A 16,277-nucleotide genomic window follows, 5' to 3' on the forward strand; every position below is an offset into this window, starting at 1 on the left:
TATCCGTGATGCATGTTGTGGGAGGAAAATTCTATCCCATTTTTATTCAGGCTAAATGGACATTACTCACTTTAGCCCGACGTTAATTAATGGGTAAATGTTTTTTTTCAATGCAACTCTTTATTTATTTATTAGGGTAGCATAAATATTACATGGGCTCAAATCAGTTCTTCTTTAAAGGATTTTAAAAATATTTTCACCCCTTACCAAAAAAAAAAAAAAGACGGCTCGTGCTTGAGCTGTTACACACTCAAAAGTATTTTAACTCGAACATAAAAGATGAAATTAAAAAGAATCAAACAAAAACGTTAGGCAGCTTTTAAGTTTATGTATATGAAATTCAAAGCAAGATTCATCATCATTCATAGTAAGTTCCTTGTTTTTGTGATGGCACAAACTTCCACGTTTTCTTTTTTACATTCAAACCAATACAATACTTTTAAAGCGCCGCCACAGTCTCATCTTTCTTTAGCTCGGCCGGCACCGCCGCCGGCAGTAGTGCACTTCTCTTGTCCCATACTCTGCTGTCTGCACTCCATGCTGCAAAAGGCAGTATCTCCCCTGCATATCAACAACTAAAAATCAAGTTTATGGAGGTTTACATAAGAAAAATGGATAATAATTGATTCGTACATACATACATGTACATGTAAATGTCATGGGCGGGTGAGAGACGGCGTTGACAGAAGGAGCAAGTACGTAGAAAGTGAAGAGAAGAATTTTGGGAGAGACTTCTCCGGCCTCTCGGTGACGCGAAGGCAAAGGTGTAATTCATCACATCATGCTCAAGACGAGAAATTTCTTTGGTGTCCGGATTTTGATCATCGTACGGCTCTTCAGCCTTTTCCTGCCTGACATCCACCGTGATTCTCGATACACTCGCCGTTCTCTTAAGCTGCGCCCGTGGCTTCCCTAGTAGCATCTTCACACACAGACAGAGACAGAGACAGAGACAGAGGATGGGAATAAGAAGATGAAGGGGAATGGGTACATTACAACTTTGTGTTTTTTTTTTTTTTTTTTTTTAAACTGATATGATAATTTGAAGGGTTAATGGAAGAAAGGGAGAGAACAAATGTGGGCCGTTGGATGGGTGATGAGATGGAAGAAGACAAGTCCACATCTAAATCTTATGCTACATGATTATATTGTATTTGGCATATAACAAAACAATTTTATATTATTTTCCTAGTGTGGATAGGATATTTATATTTATTTATTAAATGATTGAAGCAATTTATTATTTAGAGTTTAAAATGAATTGAATTATTGAAGGAAGATACAAGTAATGTTTGAAATTTAATAAATTTGAATAAATTAATTCCAATTATAAAGACTTGAATAAATTGATTTGATAATCATTCCAATGTTTCACTTTAGATAATTACATTTGATAGGCCTAACTACTCTCGACTTTTGATATCTTGATATTAATTTGTGTATTATTCATCTTTCTTTTGTAGTAATTTTAGGATAAAGTTTTAAACAATAGATTTGAAGAAGTCCATAATGTTTTAGCTTTTCAATGGGATCTCACACAGTTATATTCCTTCAAGGGAACAATCCTAACTCTCAAATTCTTATCTCAAACAAACGAAGAACCAAATCGAAACTACAAGCATTGGTACATACCGAACCGAGGTAGTCGGGAAAAATGGTCATTCTTCCTTGCCCATGGCCATCAAGAACTCTCCTTCACACACGACTTCGCCTCCGACGTATGCCTTCCCTTCCATTTTCGCAATTCCAAACTTCTTCTGCAACTTAACAAGAGTCATTCGCATGACCAATGTGTCCCCTGCGATCACGGGTTTGCGGAACCTTACTTTGTCAATTCCAGCAAAGAAGAAATTGTCGCGAGAGCCTCCTACTTCTGGTTGCAGCATAACCAGACCGCCTACTTGAGCCATTGCCTGCAAACCGAGCATTAAGAGAGCTTTATGTACCATAACAATAAGGAGACCATATCAACACAGCCCTGATTAGGATCACTCAACTCACACACTCGATCTATATGAAGAGCATGAAAAACAAAATTGAGAAGATGCAAGGAGAAATATACATGGAGACACCGAAATGCAAAACTCTACAGCAGATAGAGTTTATTTACAGATGACTTAAGTAGTTACCGATAAGATAACCCATTTTAAAAACTAAATATGAGAACAAATAAGATTCTATCTTAGAAGCTAAGATATCAAGATATCAAGCTCCAAAGCCTGGGGATAGAACTAGAAACCCAATCATAGGCTCATAGCAACCTTCAAATTCTAAGTGACAGTTTCAACTTCATGATTTTGGTGAAAACTATCCTTTTTAACTTGTTTGGTCAAGGCTAGAGCAAAGTTCCCTTCTTGGCAACAAACTTGCAGGACTAGCCTTTAAGGTCAAAAAAGCTAGCATCCGTTCAAGATGACTTAGGTGAGGGTCACTTTACCATTGCCTTAATGTCGGAAGGGTCTGCGGATACCAAATCATATGTCCTAAGCTACTCAATTTGGTAGAGAACAAAAGAACGTTTCATTCAGTTGGCAATAAGATGGTGCTCACAACCACCTCTAAAACATTTACGAACTGATGCGCACGTACCTGAACAGCGGGGCTATAAAATTTGAAATGACCGAAATAACTGATCTACCCTATTCTCTAAATGCCTCATCAGAGTACTAACACTGATATCCCAACTATATACTAATAAGCTGCAAATCCTCTACACAGACACCAATTTATCAAAAAAGAAAAAAAACCTCTCTTCACAGTCAACCAATCCACCCTAATTTTCATATGTGGGCAAAACTGCAACCAAGTGCAAAGATAACTCTTCTCAAAACAGTTCACAGAATATTCATCAAAAGAAACAGTATATGAAACATTTCGCAGATGAGCAAAAAGATTCTCAAGCAAAATAGGATTTCATCCTCTTCATCAACGCCAAAGGAATTCATCCTTCATGTTCTTAGGTCCTATATGATCATCAACTAAACCAAGAAAGAATCCTTCCAATTTCCAACCTAGTGCGAGAAGTTTCCTCCTGTGAATAGGCCATCAAACCAGCAAAAAATCCTTGCATAGTTAAACCACGTTTGAGAAGTTCTGACTCCAAAAATTCCCGATTGCTACAATCTATTACAAGTCAGTTTCCGAAAAGTTCTTCAACTAGGAAACATTTTTGGTTTTCGTAGTTGGGTTGTTATTCGGGTAGCTTCCTTTATCAATGAAGGGTTAGTTTCTTTATCATTAAAAAATTAACAACTAACAGATCATGTTTCAAGAAACACATGCAAAACCCCATTAATTTTCGATCAAAGATTTATTGGTCAACGAGAAACCCAACTACGAAAGCTAATTAAAAACTGCACCCAACTACAAATTAACAACTAACGAACTCAAATAAAGACCACAAGATTAGTCCCCATCCCACTAAATCCCACAAATTTTCCTTACAGCTTCAATAATTCAATTTACATACTTACAACTGCATTCAAAGCCTTTACTTTTCTCCAATCAGGGTAGGGAAAAAAGAAAAAAAAAATAGGACTTCCCTTTTACTCCATGAAGGCGGGGTGCATACTTCACGGACATCCAAACCCCAGTCTTATATCACTCACCACTCCATTTCTATCCAAATATTAAAAGTTTTAGCTGTTTGTAATTATAATTCATAAATTAAAAAAAGAGTTCATTTCACAGAGAGTAAACAGATCAATAATTCCACTTAATCCCAAATTTCAGTTTAAAGCTTTAGAAATGACCTCAACCATGAGAACACCGGGCATGATGGGTCTTTCGGGGAAGTGCCCAGGGAAAAAGTTATCATTAATGGTAACATTCTTTATAGCAACAGCCGAAACCCCAGGATTGTATTCAATCACTCTATCCACTAAAAGAAACGGGAACCTACAGCAGAATAAAACACAATGCATAAGAAAGAAATACAAGAATCTGCAAAACCTCATACACTCACAAACACACAAGGAATTTTAACGAATACCTGTGGGGCAAGATATTGCGAATCTCATTGATATCCATGACAGTAGGAAAAGCAGGAAACCCTGAGGAGAGAATGAAATCAGATAAGAAGAAAACAAGAAAAACCCTCAATTTCAAATTAGAAAGAGAGCTCACTCTTTTCAATGGGAACATCTAGTTTCCCTTCAATGGGATCGGCGTGGACGTCGGCATTGAGAGAGCAGCGGACAGTGGGTAGCTTATTGGAAGGAAAAGAGAGAGAAGGAGATCTGAATAAGGAAACAGAGGCTGGTGGAGGAAGGAGGCATCTGGGTTTGTTCAGGGATGGAGAATTGGTGAAGGAGATGAGCGAATTGGAGGTGGCAGCCATTGATGGGGATGAGAGGAAACTGTGAGCGGAGAGTTCAAAGCAAGATGAGTTAATGATGTTGGAGAGTTGGGGTGAGGAGGTTGGGGCAAATTTGAAAAAGCGCTCAAATCCAACCTACACGCTTCGGTCATGTGGACAAGTGAACGCTAACGTGTTCTTGGTTGGACTAATAACTGATAACTGATAAGGTCCAATTCACATTGAAATTTTGGAAGATAGGAGGCCACACAAACGTGTTCTTGGTTGGACTACAAACTTGAAAACATTTAGATCCATGAATTCGTATAAAAAGGAGGCCCAAAATTAGGTTAAATTGGACTAGGCTTTCAAAGTCAACAACAAAATAGGCCCATTAACCGCCTTTGCTTTTGCTCCATGAATGAGGGCTTATGGATAACCTCGACATTCCTCTTCCTCTCTGACATTATACTCTTCGCTTCTTAAAAGTAAATACTATCTCTACAGACCAACACGGGTTCTTCCTCACTTATATGCATCTTAAGAAAATTTCTAGAAAGTCACCCAACATACAATTACTCCAAATAGAAAACACTTAAGCATGAAATTTCTATGATCGAGTCGACGAGAAAGAAAGTGCTCAATTTATACCATTTATGATGACTCAAAGTAAAACTCAAGTTGCATGAAAGAAATAGGAAGGTTGATTTGAGGCATTAATAAAGAAAGTCAGAATTTTAGTCCAAAGCCGACACAAAACATTTGATGTTTTAAGTGCATTTTCCAATAAATCTGGCAAACGCACTAAGATGAGGCATGAGAGAAATGAAAGCTCCTTGTCTGAGGCATGGTTTATTTCTTGGGGACTATAATTTCATGCGATCATTCTCTGCTACGTACATTCAAACCAAACTTCCCCTTCACAATTGGCAGGTTGCTGGTCGATGTTTCCAATGGCGGAATCTTCCGTTTCTTCTTTATTTGACCCCAAACTGGTGGATCCACTCATCATTCCTTTTCAAATTCTACGTTAACAGGAACAAACTTCAAGAACAAAAGGACGAGGTCTGATGATGATGATGTACTTACGGTCCAACTTGGCGGTTGCAGCTGAAAGCATGAGGTGCAGAAGAAAAATGGATAAAGGCCATCAAAACATTGCCACTCGCTTCCTTCATAATACCCTAAAATCTGGTGTTTTAAGGACCACTGGGAGCTTGGACGGACTTCCCTGTCCTTACTTCTGTGTCATCTTCTGTTTTAATTTTGACCAAATTTTTAATTTAAATCCCAAACCTCCACGTTGCTTGCAAATGTCACATACAATGCTACTTTTCTGTCATACCTGCTCTTTATCCCCATCTCATCATCTTCCTAACGATGCCATTCCAGTTTTTGTCAACCAAAATATCATTTCGATTTCAACTGGACCCACCTACTCGTTTTGCCAAAACCGATCAAATAAGAAATATTTCATTTCCTTCTCCACCAACTCAGACATCAGACGTTGCGAGGCACTAGTCGGAATAGAGCTAGACCCTCTCCATAGTCAACGCGTTTTAAAACCGTGAAGCTAATGACGATACTAGCAGTGGGCTTGTGCGATTACATGTCGAACCCCATTTCTTTTCTTTAACTCTTCTTGTCATGTCCATGTAATAAAAAATAGACAATACAAGCTCCACACTACTTTAATTTAAGTATTGGTTTGTTATTTAGTCGACAATAAATTGATAGCACGCAAAGTAGTTTGTTATTCGAGATTCTTTTATCCCTTATCCATCGAGATCACTTGCTCAAACTAGTTAAACATTCCGTCCCACTTTTCTTTTAGATAAAGGACGTTGTGTCGCCCACAGCTTGATGCAAAGTTGGATTTAGATCTCGAGATTGGTTTGTACTTTTCCCAACTCAACGACGTTACTATTTATAAAAGTACTATATATATTTGATATTCGGTTCTATCTTGACATTATAGTCGAAAGCATATATCTAGCTCAATTGAGATATGATTGTATATTATTCCCAAAACTATTTGATGCTTTCTTTTACAATACGCATCTCAAAATAATGATATACAGCCAATGTATATAATTTGAAATTTAAGTTCGTACAAAAATTTTAGCTTGTTTGGATGCTAAATTATTGGAATATAGAATATAATAATAATAAAAAAAAAACATTTTAACAAAAGAGAGGAGAAGAAAAATAATATATTCTTCTGAGTGGTGCTTCGAGAAATCCTGATTTGGAATATATTTATAAATATATTATATGAATAATAAAATAAATTCTTGGCCCTCTTTTATTCTTGGTAGTAAATTCCTGTATATATATATATATATTTTAAAATTGTATTCATAATTTGAGTATTATACAACCGGTGATACTCAATAAGTGACCCATTATTGAGGCAAGTAGATGCATATACAAATAATCATAGAAGAGACCTATCCTTTCATAAAAATCATTTCATTACTTGAACTTTGTTTTCTAGCTTCAACTAAAAATTGGATGGATAGTACTTATCATCTACACACGACCTAAATACTTATGCCGAAGTCATTAATCTACCTTGTCTACCTAACATTCATAATTATAGTTTGGTTTAGACTATAGGTTGTCAAATTGGTTCGAGGGATACTAGGTTTAGACGACGGGTTGCGTACATGTTTGGGCCAGCTAGGCGGGTTTGTTGTTACATCATTTTTACTAACTTTTGGTGGGCTATTTTTGAGTATGATAATATTAGTTTATATTTGAGTTATTTTGCATATGGGTGAATAAAAAAGGTTAACCTAAAGCCGTGGACAAACCACCTACATCAAATCACTCATGCTAGCTCACCCTAACTCTAAAAAGGCTTCAATAATTAAGATTCTTAAACATAATTTTGTGTTTGACTATTTTGTTTTATAAAGTTTTGTCGTTTACTTGCCCTTTTTTTCCTTTTTTTTTTTCCCTTCAATTATACTTTTGTAATTTTCATCAAGATTGGAAAATAAATTCTAAAACTTTAGTGGTTCATAAGCTAAACATATAAAGTTATGGTTATGGAGATAGATCTTTGAGCATTCTTTTCTTTCTTTACTTTGATAAATTTTCTAATTTAATTAAAAATCCTCACGATATTTTCATTTGATTTTCCATTTCCTCAAAAAAGTTTTTTTTTTTTTTTTTTTTTTTTTTTTTTTTTTTAAAATTTTAATNAAAAAAAAAAAAAAAAAAAAAAAAAAAAAAAAAAAAAAAAAAAAAAAAAAAAAAAAAAAAAAAAAAAAAAAAAAAAAAAAAAAAAAAAAAAAAAACATGTTTAGTCTTTTTATAAAACAGAATCTTAAAAAAAATAAAATTTAAAGATAAATTTTCAATTAAAAGTGAATATTCTATGCTTCCTAATACAATTAAAATACTATATTATATGAATTTATTGTTTAAAAAATATATATAAAGCAAATGTGGCGGGGACAAGGAATATTCCTTGTCCTTACCCATATTTTGGTTATAGACATAAATTTTGCACTCATATCCCTCTGCCTTGTTAATTTGGGATTCTGAACAACTCTAATTTCCAATGTCATTAATTTCTTGTGAATTTATGATATTAATACATCTCTCCAACTATAATTTTTGGGACGAATTTTGCATTCATATTGGAGACAAACCAATAATTCTGTATGGTATCATACAAATATGAATAAAATATTAAATATATTAAATATTCCATCCTTAAAGCGATTCAATTATAATCTCAACGTCTTGAATTATATTTAAAACAAGCTGTTAATCATGATGGTGATCATGAATGGACTTGAAAAGTACTTTTTTAATTAAAAATTATAAATTTTCTCTGATTTTTTATTTGTAAAAGGAACAGTGTGGGAAAGGGAAGGGAAGGGAAGATTATTTTAGAACAAAATTGGGTGATTGCAGACAAGAAAATCTGAGAATATTAGATATATATATATATATATATATATATATACGTGGAGGGGAATATAAGGCCATAATTGACTTTCTCTCTCTGTCTTTTATTATTATTATTATTATATTTTGAATAATTTATTTATAGGGATAAGTGTTATTTCCGTAGTTAATCTCAAAACTTTGTCAGCTTGTTTGTTTGGTTTGGGATTAAGAGGGGCATGCATTGGAGTGGGGCAAACAAAAGTTGTGCATCTTTTGAAACTTAGGCTCAAAATTGGAGAGTTTCTTTTGAGATGCCCTTTGGCCTTGGCCTTTGCCTTTTCACTGTTTCACCCTTTGACATTATCGTCTTCATCTCTCTCTCTTTCTCTCTTTAATTATGTTGTGGGTTTATACAAACAGAAGAAGACACCATCATTGCTATCACCATTATTACACCCTCTCTCTCTCTCTACCCATTTCCTATGTCTAACACTTCCCATTAGTTTTCAACACCACAAAAGGTGGCTTCCCATTTCTTAACCAAAGTGGGTGATCAAAAGGTCGCATCCTTTTCTACCACTCCACAAAATCACATCCCCATTTCAACCGTCTCATGCCACTGCTAGTAAATATTGTTCGTTATAGCCCCGTCTATTAAGGAGATGTTTCCACACCCTTATGAGATATGTTTCGTTTCTCTCTCCAACCGATGTGGGATCTCACATGTTTTGAGTATGATTGAAAACAGGATCATATGTGTTTTTACTTAACTCGGGAACCGGGAATGAACGAAAAAGGATGGAAGTTTGTTGGGTAAAAGGAAAAGGGACTTGTGGGTAATTTAAAATGAAGGTTGTGAGGATGGGTATGATTGAAGTGAAAAAGATAATGATATATCAATCAATGTGTTTGTGTTTTTGATATTGATATGGAAAGGGGAGAGATTAAAGGGCTTTGTTGGGTATCCCTCCATTTCATGCAAACAAATAAAGGTTTGAAACAGCAACAGTTCTCAAAAGAGAGAAAGAGTACTGCCTGCACAAACCCCTTTTTACTTTTATCTCACCTTCCATTCGTTTAACATTTGAATTTCAGATGGAGGGACATATGGGGTCCTCTCCATTCCCAATGCTCTAAATCCCAACCAAGCATAATAATAATAATAATAATAAAAGAAAAAACCCATTAAATGTCTCAAAGAAATATCGCACGATGAAAGAAAGACATGATACGTGACACAATCATGAACTTGGGTTGATACCAAAGAAATTAAGAATACTACTACCGAGAGAGGCATGTAAAAAATTTGACATATTTTTATGCAAAATAACAAGAAGAAAAGACAAGAAAAAAGGTGTCCGATTGTTTGTATATCTTTTAAGAAAAGAGAATAAGAAATGATGAATTTAGCATAAAAGGAAAAATTGGGATCATACAAACATGAAAATTAATAGAATATGATAATCAAACTGTGAATGGATTGTGGCGGCTGAGGCATCCCCAAAAATCTCGCCTTTAATTACTCTTTCTTAAGAAGAGGAGAGAGAATAGGAGATGGAGGGTTAATTTAATTTCCAACTAATTTGGTGTATAATAAGAATTATGAGGGAATAATTGAAAATAGATATGTTTTATTTACACAATAATAATAGTTAACCAAGAAAATGAGGTGTTTCGATTATGTTTGATAATGGCGATGGTTAATTAAGGACGATCATTCGCTCTCTACTGTAATTCTCTCTCATAATTTTCCCATTTTCTTTTTTTTTTTTTTTTTTGCATCTAATCAGAAGAACAAATCCATGGTTCCACCATACCTTCATTTCTAGCTCTTAAATTCTCCGCCGCTTTATCGCCGAGAAATCCAGTTGAATATGCAGCGCCGGCGGCGTACCGGATCAGTTTTCCGTTGATATTTCCATTGCCAGATCTTAAATTAACACCTTGTTGATTTGATTCTCCACCGCCGCCGCCGCCGACCCATGTCGCCGGAGGTGGGTTGTGGGCGTTGTTGTTCGATTGTAAGGTTTGGGCAGCGGGTGGGAGGCCATGGCTGTGGTTGCTGAGACCGAACTCGTCGAAAAGACCCATTTTGAGATTCTGATCATTGGAGGAAGGGATGAATTTGGGGTTGGATTGAAACATGTTGTGGATGTCAAAAATTGGGTTTTGCAAATTGGTACCGGCGAGGAAGGTGGACTGTGACGGAGACAGAAACGGCGGTTTTTGTGGAAGTGGCCGCAAAAGGTAAGTCTGCGTGGATGGTACAGCGTCCAAATGTGCGGCTGATCTGGCGGCGCCTCCCCCGCCGCCAAAAAGATCGAACCTGGCAGCGTTTCTTGTAAAAGGGGAGGAGGAAGCGGCTGTGAATGGCGGTGCCGGTATCCCAGTGAATTCCTGGACCATGGCGCGGAAATTGGTAGTATCTGTTGTTAACACCGTCGTGGGAGCTCGTCGAGAGGCCCTCGGCCTTTTCTTCGAGCTCCGAGCCACGTTGGCGCCACCGCCACAATTGTTGGGAATATTCTGCAATTCAGACTGGTGGGTGGGTTGGAAGGAATTAGTAGCGTCAGATGGTTGAGAAAAAGTCTGAACACCGGAGAAATTAGAGATAGAGGATAAATTGTGATCGGCGGCGGCGGTGGCAGAGGAATCAGGAGGTGGGCCAGGGAGATCCGGCGAAATCTGATCAGATCTCATAGTCCGGGACCAAAGCATATCGAGATTGAGAAGTGGGTTTTGGTTAGAAAGGGAAGATCTTGGATCAAATAAAGTGGACAAATGATCAAACATGGCGGCAGAGGAGGAGGACGTGGTGGAGGAGGATTGAGGAGGCGGAGGAGGATGGAAGTTTGCAGGGAAAGAAGCCGCGTGGGTTGGTGGGTTGGAGAAAAACGCAGGCGGGATGGAGTCGGCGCGTGACTCGTACTCCTCATCGCCGCCACTAGAGGACTGCATACTCCCACTATTGCCGGAATCCATGGAAGGAGGAGGAGGAGGTGAGTTTGTGGTTTGGTTGAAAACAGAGGAAAAGAGAGAAGAAAGGGGAAGTGGGAATTCAACAAAAACTGTGGCATAACCTTCAACAACAACCTTACTTCCAACTTCCTTCAACTCTTCTGCTTTTTATGCCCACCAAAGTTTAGGATTTAGGGTTTCCTCTGTGACAGAGAGACACAGAATATGGAATAAATAAATAAATAAATAAATAAAGGAGACAGTGTTGTGTTGTAGGCTTTTCATCACTCGATTTAAGACAAAAAAACAAAAAAAAGAATTTAAAATATTTTTTATTTTATATATATATATATAAAAAAAGATAATTAAGGATGGTCGTGGGGTAGCCATGGAAGAGAGAGAATAATCAATTGGTGAATCTAAGGAGGAGTTTAGGGATTATGATTTCCTGTGTGAACGCAACAAAATAGTACAATACAATTTTATTTTGATATTTTATTATTAAAAATTAAAAATTCAGTATTCATCTTATAAATACTATATTAATATTAATATGAATGAAGTAATTAAATGCGAAACAATTATATCCCCTCCTCCCCTCTTGCTTTCCAAGATTAGACTAATGATAGCCCACATATACTAACTTTGTCTTTATTGCAATTTAATTCATATTATTAAATATCAACTTAAATCTCCTACTAAATTAAAAGACATTTAAAAAAAAAAAAAAAAGATTTTCATATTCTGTCAACTTTATTGAAATAGATGAGATGATGTTTGAGGTTGTTGCAACAATGAGAACCATAAAGAAGCTAATAACATCTGTTTCTATTTAGCTCTATCTACCAAACCAAACCCTAACCCTAAGCGTTACAAGTTTCACTTTTCTTCCCTACACGTTAACTTATTATAATCTTGGCTCCATACATTCCCTCCTAAACTTTAAACCCTTTTATCACCAATAAGTCGATCGCGGTTGGGAATGGAAAAAAAAGTAGTGACAGAGAAAGCTCTTACCACAGCTTCAATCGCGAAGGAGCACGCTCAAAATACCCCTACTAAAACGACCAAGAAGAATGCAAAATCGGATTTGAAGGCAACAATTAGATTCTTCGATATTTTAGTGGGAGGGTATCTCGGTTGAAATAGATTCTTCCTTTTTATCGATCAAAACACATTCCCTACCTCTACAAGCAGAGTGACTTTATTTAGGTTTGAGAATTGACTTGTGAGTTGTATATTTAAAAAAGGGAGGGAGTTGTTGGTGTGTTGGGAGAGGGTTGAAAATTGTTACACAAATTATGGTTTATGGTATAGTTGGTGGGGTGGAGAAGAAGTTTAAGATTTCTTGTTTCAAAGAAGGTGATGTGGCACTGGTGGGTTTTGTGATTATTATGAAACTTTGGCCTTTACTATATATAAGAATAATAATAATAATAGTGGACCATAACCTAGTTTCGCTTTTAGTTTGTTTATGGAATAGTTTAAGTTGTCATGGGACATCTACGTTAATCATACCCCACATCTTGACTTTACCGTTCTTGTAGCTTCTAAATTTGTTTTCCACACAAAATTAAACCATATTATTCGTCAACTTCTAGTCCTTAATTCAAAATTTGATACAAAATTCAATCTTATTAACCATGCGTGAACACATAATTAAAGTTGTTCACATGATATATTCAAAACAACATTAATCTCAAATTTCATCTTACGGGTATTTTTAGTAGTTTTTCACGTGATACATAACATTCTAATTCAAATTGTGCCTCTAGAGTTCTAATCATACATATTCTAACCACCTTCAACTCCTACGTAAGTAAAGCACCTAAGTTAATGAACCAACACCCACAAATACTATATAAAAAAAATGAAGTTATGCATCCAAACTCCAATGCATAGATTATTATTTTTTTTGGATGAGTTGATAAGAAGCTTTTTAGGTAATTGTGTCTTGTGTTGGAACCAAATTGTAGGTGATAGGCATGGTCCAGAAAGCTTTGTTGGAAACAAAACAAACACAAAGCAATGTTTGAAAAAAACGACATAGAAGATGGCATCAATCCATTCCCCAACTCCATATTTTCAAACCAATTAAAGTGTTAAAGAAGAAGGGAATATATCAAACTTTCAAACAACAACTTCATTTTGATTAAACCACTTGAATTAGATCTTTAAGATTTTCGATTCTTCAATGTTCCAATTGATGGCAGATTCTTCGTTCTAGAGCGAAATGATTGTTGATGGTGAAGGATATTAGTAGTAGCATTCACAAATGTCCAAAAAGCTCAAAGTTTAAATGGATAAAGTCCTCCGTTGATATCATTTCTTACTCACCACGACCACCTTAGTTTTGTCAAACTAGGTAGCAAGGTAGGTGGTGTTTGAAAAACATGTGGCATCGCCATCACGTTACATTTTATACATTATCATTTGAGTTGGGAAACCAGGAGATTAGTTTCTTTGGAGTAGGGGCAATGAACGAACTTTTCAAGAGGGATGGGGAAATTATTTTATGCTATTATATTATTCTTTCTTGGACTTTACATGTTTTTCAACGCATAGTTTTCACTTTAATCATGTCGATGATAAGTCACTTCCTTCGGACACAATATAACACAACAACATGCATATGCTATGCATTAATTGTTTATTTTTTTTCTTTCTTACGAGGCACCCTCCTTGGCTCTATCAATGAGCTTTATATTGGGTCATACATGTCGTTTTCAGTAGACTTTTTTTTCCTTTTTCCGTTCTCGACTCCTTCTTCAAAAGTTTCAACTCTTTCAATCATTACCCTTGTGTTAAGTCAAAACACCTTAAGATCTAAAGCTAACCCTTTCAAAGCATTTTCAAATTAATTAAATGAAAGGGGTTTAGATTCAATTAAGCTGATTTGGTCCATTTTCTATTTGTCTCTCCAAATTATTTTTTAATCCTTGCTTCAAAATCATATCAACCAAATTTAGAGCCAAAACCGTAAGATCTCACAATCCCACATCGATTATAGAGAAGTACGAAGAATTCTTTATAAGGGTGTGAAACCTCTCCTTGGCAAACATGATATAAAAATTTTGAGAAGAAACCTAGAAGGAAAAGCCTAGAATAATATCTGATAGTTGTGGACTTTAATTGTTATAAAAACGACCTAAATCAACTGGGTATGTTATGAGATTGATATCTTTGGAGGAGTAAGTTTTTAATCTTTTCCCTATTCAAGTAGAAGGTTTTGAATCTCTATCCCTTGGTTTGTTTTGGTGGTCTAAAATTTAAATATTATTTTTTTTATAATTCGGAACGGAAAGTGGTGGTTTCAATGGCGGACGAGTGGGAAATGCATAAGAATCTACCCTTGGAAGGGGAACAACAGCTGAAAACGACTACTAATACTCGGTACGCTGAGGAGTAAAAGGAGAAATCCGTCTAAGGAGGAGCTTGCTTCTAGTTAGCTAGTTGGTGAGGGAATAGCTTACCAAAGCAATGATCAATAGCTGAAATGAGAGAATGATCAACTCGGACTCAGACTCCCATGAGAAGCAGGCATGTAAAATTTTAGAGGGGTGAAATTTTATACTTTTATGGTCTATTTTTTTTTGAATGGTTAAGTTAAAAATAATTGTATTTTCATTTTCAATATAATATTTTTTATTTACAATTTTTTGTTTTTGTTTATTATTTTAAAAAATATTAAGAGATAAAGGAGTTATATTATAGAAAAGTAAAGGTTTAGAAATAGAAATAGACATCTTTCAAAGACAAAAAATTATATTTATAAAGATATGTTAGAAATAAGTTGTTTAAAAAAAAAAAATATTATTTGACCAGAATGTTTAATTGTTTGGGTTACTTGAAAATTTTGAATTTATTTGGGTTAAAATTAAGATATTAAATATATATAATATATTTTAATAAAATTGGATCGATTAATTAAATAAAAAAAAATAAAAAAAGTGAAAACACGTTGCCGTCCCATAATAATAATAAAAAAATAATAAAGGAGGAAAAAAAAGGAGAGTATAATTAGATGAGATCCGCGCCTCACCCTAGGTCCCCCCCTCCCTCAAGAACCGGTCATTGCCGATTTAAAAAATAAAAAATAAAAAATAAAGCTCTCCTTTTCAAAAACCAAATCTTTTTTTATTTTCAAATTTACTTCTTACTTATTTTTCTTTTGAGAAAAATAAAATATATATATATAAAAGAAAAAATAATATATTTTTTTTGTGTGTGGGTGTAATTTGATGCATTTTCGCCATGAGGCGTTGAATTTGGCAAAGCATTATTGTCATGGGGAAGTGTGAGGTTAAAAAAAAAAAAAAAAAAAAAGCAAGGAAATAGGCCAAAATACTTTGCCCAAAAAACAATCAAATAAGACAAAGTGGTGAGCCATATGTTGTTGGGTATTTTGTTTCCCTAATTGCGTTTGTGATTGAAACAATTCAATGTTTTGGTCATATACACACTACCTCTATTATTCAATTCTAGATATTTCGTAGCTGTTGTACTAAGTTCACCAACTTTTTTTTGTTCACGATGTGTGTGATATTGTTCATTTTGTATATTATTTAAAGAATATTTAATTGTCGTAGAAATTGAATTAAATGAGTTTATTGTGATTGTTGTGAGAGTATGTTCCATTATTGGTGTAGATCTCTCTATCACATTGCTTCATAATTTTAGTAATCTAAAAGTACATATTCGTTTATGTAAAAAGAAAATAAAGAAAAAGAAAACTTGAAAGCATGTAAAAGCTGTTGTACGGAAAATAAAGGAAAATTTAAATGCTTTTTTTTTTTTTTTTTTTTTTTTTTTTAAATAGCTGCCTACACATTTTTGATATATGATAACCTAGTATGAATATAATTTAATTAATTAAAATTAAATTTTTAATTCAATCTGGATTCCGCCCCTTATTACTCTTACATTTCCTCGCAATGTGGTCACATTATTTCTTTATTGCTTTTTAAGTAGAAAAATTATCACACATACCAACACGAATCCTTCTAATATGTTTTGTCATCACTCACACGCAACTTTGAAAAAATTCCTAAAAAGTCATCAAACATAGAATTGTTTTAAGCAAAACACGCTTAACTATTAAATTCCAATGGATGAA

At 34.9% G+C, this 16,277-nt stretch overlaps 3 protein-coding genes across 3 annotated transcripts; all 3 read right to left on the reverse strand.

The window, feature by feature from the left end:
• Nucleotides 1-315: 315 nt before the first annotated feature.
• LOC111481996 (protein MARD1-like) lies at nucleotides 316-1,000 on the reverse strand. Its single transcript, XM_023127625.1, has 2 exons — nucleotides 642-1,000; nucleotides 316-561 (listed from the first exon to the last, which is right to left on the reverse strand). The coding sequence occupies exons 1-2, from the start codon at nucleotides 920-922 to the stop codon at nucleotides 459-461; spliced, it is 384 nt and encodes a 127-aa protein (XP_022983393.1). The 5' UTR covers nucleotides 923-1,000; the 3' UTR covers nucleotides 316-458.
• Nucleotides 1,001-1,466: 466 nt separating this feature from the next.
• Nucleotides 1,467-4,474, reverse strand: LOC111481409 (3-hydroxyacyl-[acyl-carrier-protein] dehydratase FabZ-like). The gene is made up of 4 exons (XM_023126805.1): nucleotides 4,126-4,474; nucleotides 3,992-4,052; nucleotides 3,753-3,897; nucleotides 1,467-1,913 (listed from the first exon to the last, which is right to left on the reverse strand). The coding sequence occupies exons 1-4, from the start codon at nucleotides 4,337-4,339 to the stop codon at nucleotides 1,659-1,661; spliced, it is 675 nt and encodes a 224-aa protein (XP_022982573.1). The 5' UTR covers nucleotides 4,340-4,474; the 3' UTR covers nucleotides 1,467-1,658.
• A 5,511-nt stretch (nucleotides 4,475-9,985) lies between these two features.
• On the reverse strand, nucleotides 9,986-11,185 carry LOC111486631 (rho GTPase-activating protein gacO-like). Its single transcript, XM_023133815.1, has one exon. It carries the CDS (start codon nucleotides 11,183-11,185, stop codon nucleotides 9,986-9,988), a length of 1,200 nt encoding a protein of 399 aa, XP_022989583.1.
• Nucleotides 11,186-16,277: the final 5,092 nt, after the last annotated feature.

This window comes from Cucurbita maxima, unplaced genomic scaffold, assembly GCF_002738345.1.
Source record: "Cucurbita maxima cultivar Rimu unplaced genomic scaffold, Cmax_1.0 Cma_Scf00001, whole genome shotgun sequence".
Classification (NCBI taxonomy): Eukaryota; Viridiplantae; Streptophyta; class Magnoliopsida; order Cucurbitales; family Cucurbitaceae; genus Cucurbita; species Cucurbita maxima.